Raw genomic sequence first — 14481 nt, forward strand, 5'->3', positions numbered from 1 at the left:
AGAGGGAAGAGATATGGGAACATATGTATATGTATAACTGATTCACTTTGTTATAAAGCAGAAACTAACACACCATTGTAAAGCAATTATACCCCAATAAAGATGTTTAAAAAAAAAGAATTATATATATATATATATATTTATATAAAATTATATATCTATAAAATTTTGCTCTACAGCAGAAATTAACACAACAGTGTAAATCAGCTACACTTCAATTAAAAATATTTTATTGTGGAAAATAAAATACAAAAATATTTGAAAACATGTTAAATGTGTAGATTCATGATTGTAACTGTATTTAGGTATATCTTAAATTGAAGGATGATACTTCCTTTCTCAAGGTCAGCCATTAAGGATTCAGGATCCAATGTTGGATTCAATGTAAGTTGTTTATAATATAAGAAAGTCTGCTGTAAATCTCTTCAGATTTCCCTAGAAGCAAAATGAACAGATGAGGAATGTTGTTATCTCTTATCAATGCATATAACGTATACAACTGGTAGAACACATCTGGACTACATTTAAATGTTCCATCACATGCCCAGTCCTCATATTTCACCAAATCATCTAAGCCAGATTCCGTGCCAAATGCAAAATTCTACATCACATTCTCCACTCTCAGGTAGAAAAAATTTCCACTATTTTCAAGAAACTTATACTCATCAGGAATCTTGTAATTTGGTAGGGGTAGGGAAAGTTTGATTCTTCTGTCGTCTCCAGCATCTAATATTGCTTGACACATTTGGTAAAGATGAGATTAGAGAACAAGTGGATGTATCTAAATCAGGTAAAGAATTGATAATTAATCCTCTTGAAGACTGTTGTGAATTACTAACCACCTCTTTTATATTTGCTATAGTTTGGTAAACTTTTCGTTTTGATGGAGGGAGGGATGACTGTGCTCACCAAAGGATTTTTCAATTTTAGTTTTTGCCACAGGTTTTCTCCAGATAGTATAGTAATCATCACAGTGATTATGAAGAACTAGGCTATAATAGGGTCTACATGTTTGTAATTATTACTTGTTTAATATAATTACAGCATTTTATTATATGTATTTAGAGAAATTTATTTACTAAATAAAACAAGTGTCTTACAATGTTCAAAAACAAAAATACCTACTGGGATTTTGAGTGGGATTTTGTTGGATCTATAGATCAATCTGGGGAGAACTAACATCTTAACAATATTGAATCTTCCAACACATCAATAGGCATTCCTTCCCACTTATTTCTAGTTTCCAGTATCTTTTGTCAGATTTATCCTTAAGCTTTCATCAAATTTATCTGTAAGTATTTCATATTTTTGATCTCCTCTCTACTTCAGTTTGAATAGTTTTTATTGTCTTGACGTTCACTGACCCTTTCTTCTGAAGTGCTTATTCTGATATTAAGTCCATCTAATTAAATTTGTTTCATATATCATATTTTTACACTTTAGAATTTCAAGTTGGTTCTTCATTGGGATTTTGATTTCTCTCTGGAAACAGGCCATCTTTTCAAAGTTTCAACACATTTTCCTGTAAATTCTTAAAAATATTTACAGCAGTTGTTTTAAAGTCTTTACCTGCTATTTCTCAAACCTGCTCATCTGTAGTTTATTTCTATTGATTTAGCTTTCTCCTGATTATGAATCATATTTTCTTGCTTCTTAACAATTCTCATAATTTTTATTGTATTCAAATAGTTGTATAAAAGAAAATATATTGTTAAGTATAATGCTTTTTTCGTTTGTTTTACTTTATTTCCCTAGGAATGCAATCCCTTCCCTCTGCCTGGCATTTTGAGTGAGAAGGTGATCATTAATATTCTCCTTAGAATTAAATTGAGCTGGGATAGTGTCATAGCTTTAATGAGATTCAGTTCACTTACAGTTAGCCTAACCCCCAACCTCCTTCACCACCACTGCCTTTCAGATCTTACTAATATTTGAAGTGGGAAGGGGTTGGGCTGTAGTTTCATTATTTTTGGTTCACTTTTATATTAAAACTCCAACTACATGTGTCATACAATCTGCCTCTGTTTTCCAGATCCTTCTCAGTGCCACTTTCTCAGCAAAATTCTGGAGGGCATGGGAAATGTTGGACAAAAAGAATTTGTTTTTGCACTGGAGGCTTTTCCAGATTCCAGCTTGTCCTGCCATCCCACAGGGTCACCTAAGTTTTATCTAATCTTTCTGTCTTCTCAAATTTTCTGTCTGTCACAGACTCTCTCTTCTGTTGGTCTGTACCCCAGACTGGCCTCCTGCCCCAGATCTCAAGGTATTTGGCTCTTTGCTCATCTACAAAGGGCACATCAAGAGAAGAAGTCTCAAAAGCTAGTATCTTCTTGATAAAAAAAAATACACTATTGTGTGGCAGGTTAAGGCTGAAAGACAGAGATAAGACACTGGTTCAAGCTTAAGAGAACATAAGTCCTTGAGTAAGATACCAATATAGGAGTTCTTGTCTATGGCCATACCACCCTGAATGTGCCCTATCTCATCCAATAAAGGAGTTCTAAAGACATACACATGAGACCAAGCAAGAGTTTTAAATGCAAGAGACGAAGAAACATTTTTTCAGAGACTGAAGAAGGGAAAAAGAGGATACAAAGGTTTCCAGCAGCTCTTGGCAACTTCATAGTCTTTCTTCCTTCTCTATACAACTAATACAAGATAGATGTGTGGTTTTGCAAATGTATTAATTACATATTTCAGGAAGATATTCTTGCTAAAACTGTGAAAGTAATATGGTTTTATCTTGTGAAAGGAAAAAATAAAATTGGGAAATTTTAGTTTTATTTTAATCCTTCTTTGGTCTCAGCTTCCCAGTTCACTATATCTACATAAAGGCACTCAACTATTCAATATTGAATAAGTATATATGGAGAATGATGAGCAGGATTGTTTTATGAATGACTCCAGATGCTCAGGACCTCTAGAAATGAGCTAGCTGGCTGAGGGAAAGGCTGCATAAAATCTTACTTCCCCAGGTCTCAGGACCTATCTCCTCAGTTTTCCCAGCACTTCCCAAAACATCTGGGTCCAAGTTCAAACTGCTTAGCATCTGGTCCCAAATATTTACTCATATTACCACTCTCCAACACACCCCACACAGACAAGGTCCTTGTTATACTTCTAACAGGGATTGGCTAGGAGCATAACTAGAGGAGTATCCTAGAAGTATACTAGAGAACAGTCCTGTGTTACATCTAGCTCAATCATAACATAATTATACAAATTATACATTATATATATTATTTATGTATATACATATATACATTACAATGTATAATGTAATTTATATATTATCTGATAATATACATTATATTACTATTACATATAATATAATTATACAGTATAAATAATTTTACAGTTATATACAATTATAAAACTGTATAATAGAATTATAAATAATTATTATTACATGCAACTATAATTATGTAATATTAACTGCTACCACTTATTAAGCTCCTATAGTGTTAAAACATTCTTCCTATTCATAATCCCTACCACCTTTCTCCTAATAATGTTAACTTACTCTTCAGACCTGACTCAGCTTGGTTGTCAGTTCCTTCAGGAAGCCTTCCCCACACTGTCCTAGTCTGGGTTAGAACTCCCTGCTGCCCTCTCAGTTCCCATTATTTTCTCTTCGGCAACACTTATCACACTATATTGCCTGTTAATATTGATCTCCCCAACAAGAATATGAGCTCCATGAAAGGAGGGTGATCAATTGCTTTGTTGTTCTTTATATTGCCAGTGCCCAGAAGAGTGTCTGACACATAGTAGGCATTCAATAAATATTTGTGGAAAAAATAACTAATTATACAATAGAAAAAAAAAAACTAGCATGTCCTTCATCAGCTAACTCACTTCCTTTCTTCAATGCCTTCTATAAAAAGGGGCATGAAAACAGAAGTGAAACTGATTCTCCACTGGAAGAGAGCCATACTTTTGCACAGAAGTTTATACTCTGGAAGAAGATGGCTCTTCACCACCTATGGATCTTGCTCCTTTGTCTACAAACCTGTGAGTTCTGACCCTTGATGATCCCCTCCTAATTTTCTGTTGTTTTAGAAATTTCCCTTAAGGAAGACATTGAAATGCCCTTTTGATCTGCTTTAACAGAAACACCCTGGGTCTCAAAAGGAATCCAACTGACTGGGGAGAGTCCTAAAACCCAAACCTAACTGTTTTTCAGCTTTAGAGTTTATATTTCCGAATTTTATTTGTATTCAGTCTCTAAAGATCTGAGACAAACCCTTTTGCTCAGAAGAGTCAGCATATGGTAGACCTGCCCAGAAAACCAACAGAGAAACAGATAATCCAAAACCTTGAAAAACTTAAAAGCAATTTTTTTTTGGTGTTAGAATGTGTTATATAGACTTTAACAGAGATAGACCCTTCTCAATTATTTCATTTCTCCAGCAGATTAGAGAGATGCATGACTATAATTATCATTGTAAAAATTTCATTGCTATAAGCCCCCTTTATTTTCAAAGTAAATTCAGAGCTATTGCTCTGCTTCTGTCCTCCAAAAACCCTAAAATAAATGGAGAAGAGATTATCATCCCTGTTCTACAAATAAGTTAGTTCTCAAAAAAGAAACAGAGAAGTTGAACTGAAAATTCTGTTTTTCTTACTTATGGCTTAACAGTAAATTATAAAGGTTAAATGAATATTGGTTGTTGTTAGTACAAAGAAAACTATGTAACATCAACATAGTTATGGGAGTGCTTTGTCATTGCATATATTATCTCATTGAATCCTAACAATTGCCTTATTTATGTAAAAACTGACTATATTTGGCATTTCTAAACCTACTTATAGTGTCTCTTACCAGCTTTGGAAATGCATTAGCAAATTCCTGGCATGAGTTAGAACACAGAGAATCTAGTGGGTTAGGATTTCTTGAAAAGGTAGAATCCATGCACTTTGGTCTCTCTGGTTCCCTTAACCATTTAAAACTGTGGCTCATTTAATGTGAGCTTCATAGATATTGTATCCACTGGGCAGGTCAAGTTTTTAGAGCCTATGTTAGTCATCTGGACATACAAGTAGAAAATGCAAGTAGATGGGGAAAAAAGTTGAATAGAACCTAAGTGTAAATCTAGGGATGTCCCCCAATCTTCCAAAGAAGGGTTGGACAGGGTGGTACTTGATATCACTTAACTTGGAAAGCATTTTACAATTTTTATGCCCACATTCTTATGTGATACATACTAAAATCATTTAAATAAGCAAGATAGATATTATTAATTCCATTATGCAAAAAAGTGTAATCTAAGATTCAAGTTAAAAAATTCACCTGAAATTTCACAACCTGAAATTGGTAGAGCTGGAAATGGACATTTGTTCTGTTAACCCCAGGGCTATAGTTCTTTCTGCTGCACACTTTTCTGACCTCTTCACTCATTCAGTTTCCACGTCCTTGATACTCTTCAAAGGGCAAAACATGCTACGATGAAAGGCAGCTCTAAGATACACTTGCCTCATCTACTGAAACTAAAATCGAAGTTGTCAAATCAGCTAGCAGTGAATCATTCATCCATTAGTTTTAGGACTTTGGGAAAGTTATATAAACTCCACCTGTTGTCAGGAAGAGGACTATTTCCCCTCTTCCCCCTCTTGAGTTCTTGTGGCTGGACTAATAATAAAATTGACACAAGACAAATTATAGGAGAAAAGAGACAAATTCTAATTTGTGCACACAGAAGTCTCATAGAAATTAGACCTAACAAGTGGCCAACACAAACAGCTTTTATACTTTTTAGACAAAGAAAAAATAAACTTGTGAAGAATCAACAGGACAAAGAAACTTAGGCTTTGGGTGCTCAATCAGTGAAGAATGTAAACAGAGTTTGGGCTTGAAGTAGTAAATTAAAGTAACAAGGTTTGTTTATACAAGCTCCTTGCCCCAAATTCCCTGTCTCTGGTGATAAGGATGTCCTTGTACCTCCAGATATAGGGAGTGCACCTTTCATATGGGAGATTTATTTTCTGCTTTCAGGGGGACAGAGAAGAGTCAGAGTTTCCCTCTTGCATTGGCTGCTTCTTAAGGAACTTCAATTCAAAATAATCAACATTGGGAGTTACCTGGTGGCCTAATGGTTAGAATTCTGGGCTTTCACTGCCATGGCCCGGGTTCAATCCCTGGTAGGGGAACTGAGATCCCTGCAAGTGGCACGGCCAAAAAGTAATAATAATAATCAATATGCCATTGTGGCGTATTTGGGGACAGCCCATCCTGGGCCCCAAAAATGTTATTTAGATTTCAAAATGGGAGAACTATTAGTACAATAGGATTGTTTTGAGAACCAAAATGATAATCAATGTACAACACTTGGCACAGTATCTGAATATAGTAGGTGCTTAACAAATATTAGCTAATGCTGTTGTTTTTCACACTTGCTTTTCACGTGGTTTTAGGAGGAGCCAGAGCTTTCTTGCACTGAGATCCTGGGCGAGACTCCTCTGTTTAGGATGATCCAAGGAACATGAGCAGATGAAAAGATGGTGGGAATTTGAGCTTAGGTGTGGGATTTTGGGGTTCCATAAGAGAAAACCAGGGATGAAATATTCATTTTGTCAGGGATCCATAAATGAGGGGTGGGGACTTGTTTTTATAGCAGTAAAACTAAAAGTACTTTCAGGTACAATTGGCCTTTGCTGAATAGATCTGTTTACTTTTTAAAATTTATTCCACCAACATTTCCTGAGTCAAAAATATACCCGAAATCCCTCCTGCTGCTATTCCTGGCAAAGGTGGTCCCTTATATTTAGCACTGGGCTTAGACATCAACACTGACTTTACTTACTTCCCTGGAATTCAGAGCAGTGGAAGCAGCTGAAATGCAGTGGGAAAAGGGGGTTGGAAATCCCATTTTCCCTTGAAATCACTGAAATAAGAGGAATCTGAGTGTGCAAAGCTCATGACCATTCCATGTTGGAAAAGTTTTCTCTAAGAACCAAGACTCACAGTCTTATGCTCTATAATCTCAACTTCCTCATCATGACCTGTAAACACTGTGACTCTGACTGTCCCTCCAAGTATTCTACTAGCTACCTACCCTTTGGGGTAGAAAACAAGAATCCACCACTTTTGCTTCATGCCCCTCTATGTGTTCTTTCTCACACTCCTTTAATTCTTCCTTTTCTCCACACCTTTCTCACTTCTCTTTCTTCAGCCCCTCCACTTGCTCCCTTATCCTCTCTCCTGTCAATAATAGTAATAATTAACCATTTATGAAGCAATCACTACATGTCTGGCATTACTCTAAGTAGCGTACGTTTGTTATTTTGCCTAATCCTCACAACACCTTATGAGATGGATACTATTAATATCCCAGTTTACAGATGAAGACATTAACACAGAGAATCAGAAGTCATTTAGCCAAAAAGTGGGGGAAGTATGATTTGAACTCCAGTGTCTTTAGGCTTAACCACTGAGCAGTGCTGCCTTCACCCACTTTGATGCTGAAGTGGAATTGTCCCTGAGATTGATGGTTATCCCACTTTGGGATTTATCATGAATGGTGATTTATTCCCAACAAGAAAGGATTATTCAGCAGAAGCTGGACCTACCTCTCCACCTACCTACAGAGGAGGTTGGGGGTTAGAGGCCAGACCTTTGCCAATAACAGAAGTTTAGGCAGGCCAGCAAGGCAGAATATCCAAGGAAATGACCATATCCAGACATGGTTCAGGTATCATTCACATGAACATGGTTATGTGCTGACTTGAATTTTCTTCTTCAAAACAAACAAGGGTCCAGTATCAACAAGGTCTTGATGTCTTGTTGAATGTAGAGCACATCATGGTGTGTTCCAGCAGGTGATACTTAAAAGTACAAGAGAAGTGAGCGGGCCCCTCTGGATATCTGTTCCTGGATAAGTAGGCCCCAACCATCATCCTGGGGGTTAGGGAGAGGACTTCATGCCTGGAGAAGGGTCCTGGCAAGAGTCAATTTGCCACTAGTCCAAAGTCCTAATGAAGAGGGGCCTTCAAGATAAAGACCAAGCCTCTGTTCTAGAAAGCGATTTGAGCAGACTACTACCATAGACACTCAGAAAGGGCTTAAAAGCAAAAGCCCAAACTAACACACCATTGTAAAGCAATTATACTCCAATAAAGTTGTTAAAAAAGAAAAACAAACTACTATGTATAAAACAGACAAGCAAAAGGGTGTATTGTATAGCACAGGGGAATACAGCTATTATTTTCTAATAATTTTAAATGGAGTATAATCAATAAAAATATTGAAAAATATAAATAAATAAAGCAAATCATTGTAAAGATTCCATGATACAGACCTTAGCACAAATGTCTGGCACAGAGTAAGTGCTCAATAAATATTGGCTATTGTTCAAAAAAAAAAAGAGCAAAAGCCCAGTTATAGACAAGAAAAAATATATTAAGTATGGGGAAAACTAGGTGTCAGGACATTAGCTTAAAAATCCAATCTCCAAGTAGAGGCTCGAAGCTGCATACTTGTGACAACACAGGACTCCAGTAGAGGGGGTAGTGACCCACCACACCAACCCAATCCACAAAGCAGCCCTAGAGATCAATATGGTGACCCACAAAGCAGCCAGATTGCCTTCACAATAGGAGCCCCAAAGTCAGTGCTAGGCCACTTGGGTTACTCAAGTATTTTCTAAATCAAACCTTTCTTCTCTTGATAAGAGAAGGATGAATCTGTAAGTTTGGGGGTATCTAAACTCATCTACGTGGAAGTTGGAAAAGAAAGAGGTGTGAACAATCAATTGGGGAGCTGATGTTAGTAGAGGTATGTACCCACATTTCCTTTGTTATACTCGATTTTTGATTATATGCTTACAGTGCTGAGTAGTGATAAAATAATGGGTGGTCAGGACCCCACCTCTGTTTTGAGAATCTGTGTGTGTGTGTGTGTGTGTGTTTTGCAGAAGTGGAATCAAGTCAACTCAAATCTCAATAAAGATAATATAAAGTAAAAAAAAAAAAAATCCAGCAGAAAATAGCATACTATTGTATGGGGGTGGTAGGTTCCTTTTTTTTAAAACCTCATAACCAAGGACTTTCCATACTCATGGAGAATAACACAAAACTTCTGGCTGCTAACACTTTGTTTCCTCTTTGTCTGCTACTTCACTTCACTCAGAATAACTGGTTACAACCGCCTCTCTTCTGGGTGCCATTGGGTGGTGCTACGTCTGGTCACCCTTCCAGGCCTGGAATATTCAGGCAGGCAGTGAATGGGAGGAGAGGAGGGGAAGGTTAGCTGGAGTCAAAAAAAGGACAAGAAATACTGACTTGAAGAATCCTAAAGAAGTGAGGGGGTTTGGGTCACTATTAAGCAAGAGTCTACCCTTCCTTATTTCCACTCCCATGAATAGCTTCATGTTGGCCTTCTCTAACATCTCCCCAATACTGCAGCTCTTCTTTTGGAACACATAAAAGTTGTCTGGGGATATTATCTTAATCTCTGTAATAATGCTTTCATTTTACATAACAAACACATATGGTGCCTAGTATATGCAAGGTACTTTTCCAAAAGGCTTACAAATATTAACTTGTTTAACTCTCATAATGCTTCTATGAAGTAAGTGCTACTATTAGTCTACTGGCTTCATTTAGAAGCTGATAAAACTGAGACACAGAGAGGTGGTTAAATTTCCCAAAGTCTCATGGCTAGAACCAGGGCAGAAGCAGGATTCAAGCTCAGGCAGTCTGGATCTTCATCACTAAGTCATGGTGCTTGAAACAGGGGCAGAAGGAGGGTGCTCTACATGGCAAGACTCCCTTTGGGGGTTCTAGATTCTTCTCTGTTGATATACACATCTGAGAGCACTCTAGTGTCATTTGTTTTTGGAATTTTTGAATTTTATTTTATATTTTTATACAGCAGGTTCTTATTAGTCATCAATTTTATACACATCAGTGTATACATGTCAATCCCAATAGCCCAATTCAGCACATCACCATCCCCAAACCCCCGTGGCTTACCACTCTTGGTGTCCATACGTTTGTTCTCTACATCTGTGTCTCAACTTCTGCCCTGCAAACTGGTTCATCTGCACCATTTTTCTAGGTTCCACGTACATGTGTTAATATACGATATTTGTTTTTCTCTTTCTGACTTACTTCACTCTGTGTGACAGTCTCTAGGTCCATCCACATCTCAACAAATGACTCAATTTCGTTCCTTTTTATGGCTGAGTAATATTCCATTGTATATACATACCACGACTTCTTTATCCATTCATCCATCGATGGACATTTAGGTTGCTTCCATGACCTGGCTATTGTAAATAGTGCTGCAATGAACATTAGGGTGCATGTGTCTTTTTGAATTATGGTTTTCTCTGGGTATATGCCCAGTAGTGGGATTGCTGGATCATATGGTAATTCTATTTTTAGTTTTTTAAGGAACCTCCATATTGTTCTCCATAGTGGCTGTATCAATTTACATTCCCACCAGCAGTGCAAGAGTGTTCCCTTTTCTCCACACCCTCTCCAGCATTTGTTGTTTGTAGATTTTCTGATGATGCCCATTCTAACTGGTGTGAGGTGATACTTCATTGTAGTTTTGATTTGCATTTCTCTAATAATTAGTGATGTTGAGCAGCTTTTCATGTGCTTCTTGGCCATCTGTATGTCTTCTTTGGAGAAACGTCTATTTAGGTCTTCTGCCCATTTTTGGATTGGGTTGTTTGTTTCTTTAATATTGAGCTGTGTGGGCTGTTTATATATTTTGGAGATTAATCCTTTGTCCATTAATTCTTTTGCAAATATTTTTTCCCATTCTGAGGGCTGTCTTTTTGTCTTGTTTATGGTTTCCTTTGCTGTGCAAAAGCTTTGAAGTTTCATTAGGTCCCCTTTGTTTATTTTTGTTTTTATTTCCATTTCTCTAGAAGGAGGGTCAAAAGTATCTTGCTGTGATTTATGTCAAATAATGTTCTTCCTATGTTTTTCTCTAAGAGTTTTATAGTGTTCTGTCTTACATTTAGGTCTCTAATCCATTTTGAATTTATTTTTGTGTATGGTGTTAGGGAGTGTTCTAATTTCATTCTTTTCCATGTAGCTGTCCAGTTTTCCCAGCACCACTTATTGAAGAGACTCTCTTTTCTCCATTGTATATTCTTGCCTCCTTTGCAATAGATTAGTTGACCATAGGTGTGTGGGTTTATCTCTGGGCTTTCTATCTTGTTCCATTGATCTATATTTCTGTTTTTGTACCAGTACCATATTGTCTTGATTATTGTAGCTTTGTAGTATAGTCTGAAGTCAGGGAGTCTGATTCCCCCTGTTCCGTTTTTCTCCCTCAAGACTGCTTTGGCTATTCGGGGTCTTTTGTGTCTCCATACAAATTTTAAGATTTTTTGTTCTAGTCCTGTAAAAAATGCCATTGGTAATTTGATAGGGATTGCATTGAATCTGTAGATTGCTTTGGGTAGTAGAGTCATTTTCACAATATTGATTCTTCCAATCCAAGAACATGGTATATCTCTCCATCTGTTGGTATCACCTTTAATTTCTTTCATCAGTATCTTATAGTTTTTTGCATACAGGTCTTTTGTCTCCCTAGGTAGGTTTATTCCTAGGTATTTCATTTTTTTCATTACAACGGTAGATGGGAGTGTTTCTGTAATTTCTCTTTCAGAATTTTCATCATTAGCGTATAGGAATGCAAGAGTTCTAATTTCTCTTGTGGTCAGCAACGATGCTAGATATGATTTCAATTTTCTTAAATTTACTGAGGCTTGATTTGTGACCCAAGATGTGATCTATCCTGGAGAATGTTCCATGCGCACTTGAGAAGAAAGTGTAATCTGTTGTTTTTGGATGGAATGTCCTATAAATATCAATTAAATCTATCTGGTTTATTGTGTCATTTAAAACTTCTGTTTCCTTATTTATTTTCATTTTGGATGATCTGCCCATTGGTGCAAGTGAGGTGTTAAAGTCCCCCACTATTATTGTGTTACTGTCGATTTCCTCTTTTATAGCTGTTAGCAGTTGCCTTGTGTATTGAGGTGCTCCTATGTTGGGTGCATATATATTTATAATTGTTATATCTTCTTCTTGGATTGATCCCTTGATCATTATGTAGTGTCCTTCCTTGTCTCTTGTAGCATTCTTTATTTTAAAGTCTATTTTTTCTGATATGAGTATTGCTACTCAAGCTTTCTTTTGATTTCCATTTGCATGGAATATCTTTTTCCATCCCCTCAATTTCAGTCTGTATGTGTCCCTAGGTCTGAAGTGGGTCTCTTGTAGACAGCATATATGTGGGTCTTGTTTTTGTTTCCATTCAGCAAGCCTGTGTCTTTTGGATAGAGCATTTAATCCATTCACATTTAAGGTAATTATCGATATGTATGTTCCTATAACCATTTTCTTAATTCTTTTGCATTTGTTTTTGTAGGTCCTTTTCTTGTCTTGTGTTTCCCACTTAGAGAAGTTCCTTTAGCATTTGTTGTAGAGCTGGTTTGGTGGTGCTGAATTCTCTTAGCTTTTGCTTCTCTGTAAAGCTTTTGATTTCTCCATCGAATCTGAATGAGATCCTTGCTGGGTAGATTAATCTTGGTTGTAGGTTCTTCCCTTTCATCACTTTAAGTATATCATGCCACTCCCTTCTGCCTTGTAGAGTTTCTGCTGAGAAATCAGCTGTTTACCTTATGGGAGTTCCCTTGTACGTTATTTGTCATTTTTCCCTTGCTGCTTTCAATAATTTTTCTTTGTCTTTAATTTTTGCCAATTTGATTACTATGTGTCTTGGCGTGTTTCTCCTTGGGTTTATCCTGTATGGGACTCGCTACGCTTCCTGGACTTGGGTGCTATTTCCTTTCCCATGTTAGGGAAGTTTTTGACTCTAATCTCTTCAAATATTTTCTCTTGTCCTTTCTCTCTCTCTTCTCCTTCTGGGACCCCTATAATTCGAATGTTTGTGCATTTAATATTGTCCCAGCTGTCTCTTAGGCTGTCTTCATTTCTTTTCATTCTTTTTTCTTTATTCTGTTCTGCAGCAGTGAATTCCACCATTCTGTCTTCCAGGTCACTTATCCATTCTTCTGACTCAGTTATTCTGCTATTGATTCCTTCTAGTGTAGTTTTCATTTCAGTTATTGTATTGTTCATCTCTGTTTGATTGTTCTTTAATTCTTCTAGGTCTCTGTTAAATATTTCTTGCATCTTCTCGATCTTTTCCTCCATTCTTTTTCCGAGGTCCTGGATCATCTTCACTATCATTATTCTGAATTCTTTTTCTGTAAGGTTGCCTATCTCCACTTCATTTAGTTGTTTTTCTGGGGTTTTATCTTGTTCCTTCATCTGGTATATAGCCCTCTGCCTTTTCATCTTGTCTATCTTTCTGTGAATGTTGTTCTTGTTCCACAGGCTGCAGGATTGTAGTTCTTCTTGCTTCTGCTGTCTGACATCTGGTGGATGAGGCTATCTAAGAGGAATGTGTAAGTTTCCTGATGGGAGGGGCTGGTGGTGGGTAGAGCTGCCTAGTGTCATTTAATCTTCATAATTCCTCAAAGTGGTAGAGGAATTTTATTTCATTTACAAACTAGAATCATGAGGTTTGGCAGGTAAGTGACTTAGTCATGGTCATTTAGCTGGTTGGCAACAGAGCCTTGACTAGAACATGTTTCTTCATCCCTAGTTCAGGACACTTTTACTAACCATGCTATGAAGCCCCAGCCTCTGGACCTATGCAATTTTTTTGTTGTTGTTAACAACATGAGAATATGGAAAGTAGTTACAGTTAGCCAACTGCTCCTTCTTATTAATCAGTTTACACCATGGACCTTCCACACCAAGACCCAGAGACCAGTAGAGTTATCTCTTGCCCTCACTCTTTCTTGCTCTGAGTTTTCTACCTTGCTTTTTATTGCTAGAAAAAGGGCAGCTGGGTCAGTAGCTAAAAAAGTATTTAGTCTTTCAACAAATATTTAATAATCATCCATTAATTGTTAGGGAAATACTAGTGACCAAAAAAGACAAGGACTGCATGGCAACTATATTCTCATGGGGGTGCAAAATGGAGAAGACAACAAGTAAATACGCACATACAATGCTTTAGTAGTCAAAACTACTATGAGGAAAAATAAAGTAAGGCAAGGTCATAGAGAGTGATGGGAAGGAGACTGCTACTTAAACACGGTGTTTAAGAAAGCTCTCTCTGATGAGATGACATTGGAGCAGAGTTTCACAGTAAGGGAGTGCTAGAAACAGTGTAGAAAAGGAGGACAGCAAGTACAAAGTCTCTAAGGCAACAGCAGCTGGTTTGAAGAATGAGGAAGTCAGTGTGGTTGGAGTGAGTAGGGGAGAGAAGGGTAGGAGATGAGGCAGGAGAGCAGGGGCAGACCAGACAGGATCTAGTAGATGGTGGCAAAGTATATGAAAGGAGACTAGGGAGCCCCTCAAAACCCCAAATGTACACTGTCTTTGTTTTTAATAGACTCTAAGGAGAACTATGAGGTTTAAGTCTAAACACCTTCTTTGTTG

At 37.2% G+C, this 14481-nt stretch overlaps 1 protein-coding gene across 5 annotated transcripts in view; it reads left to right on the forward strand.

The window, feature by feature from the left end:
• The first annotated feature begins 3930 nt into the window (after positions 1-3930).
• The window catches only part of CD84 (CD84 molecule), a 74436-nt gene continuing 63885 nt past the window's right edge, over positions 3931-14481 (forward strand). For all 5 annotated transcript variants that reach the window (XR_003794362.1, XR_003794361.1, XM_029227847.1 and 2 more), the window contains exon 1: positions 3931-4014. Coding sequence is in view for 3 of the 5 variants with exons in the window: in XM_029227847.1 (XP_029083680.1) it covers positions 3969-4014 (46 nt within the window). In the remaining 2 variants the exon portion in view is untranslated. The remainder of the gene's footprint in view (positions 4015-14481) is intronic.

This window comes from Monodon monoceros, unplaced genomic scaffold (assembly GCF_005190385.1).
Source record: "Monodon monoceros isolate NGI ecotype Baffin Bay Population unplaced genomic scaffold, NGI_Narwhal_1 Super_Scaffold_18, whole genome shotgun sequence".
NCBI lineage: Eukaryota > Metazoa > Chordata > Mammalia > Artiodactyla > Monodontidae > Monodon > Monodon monoceros.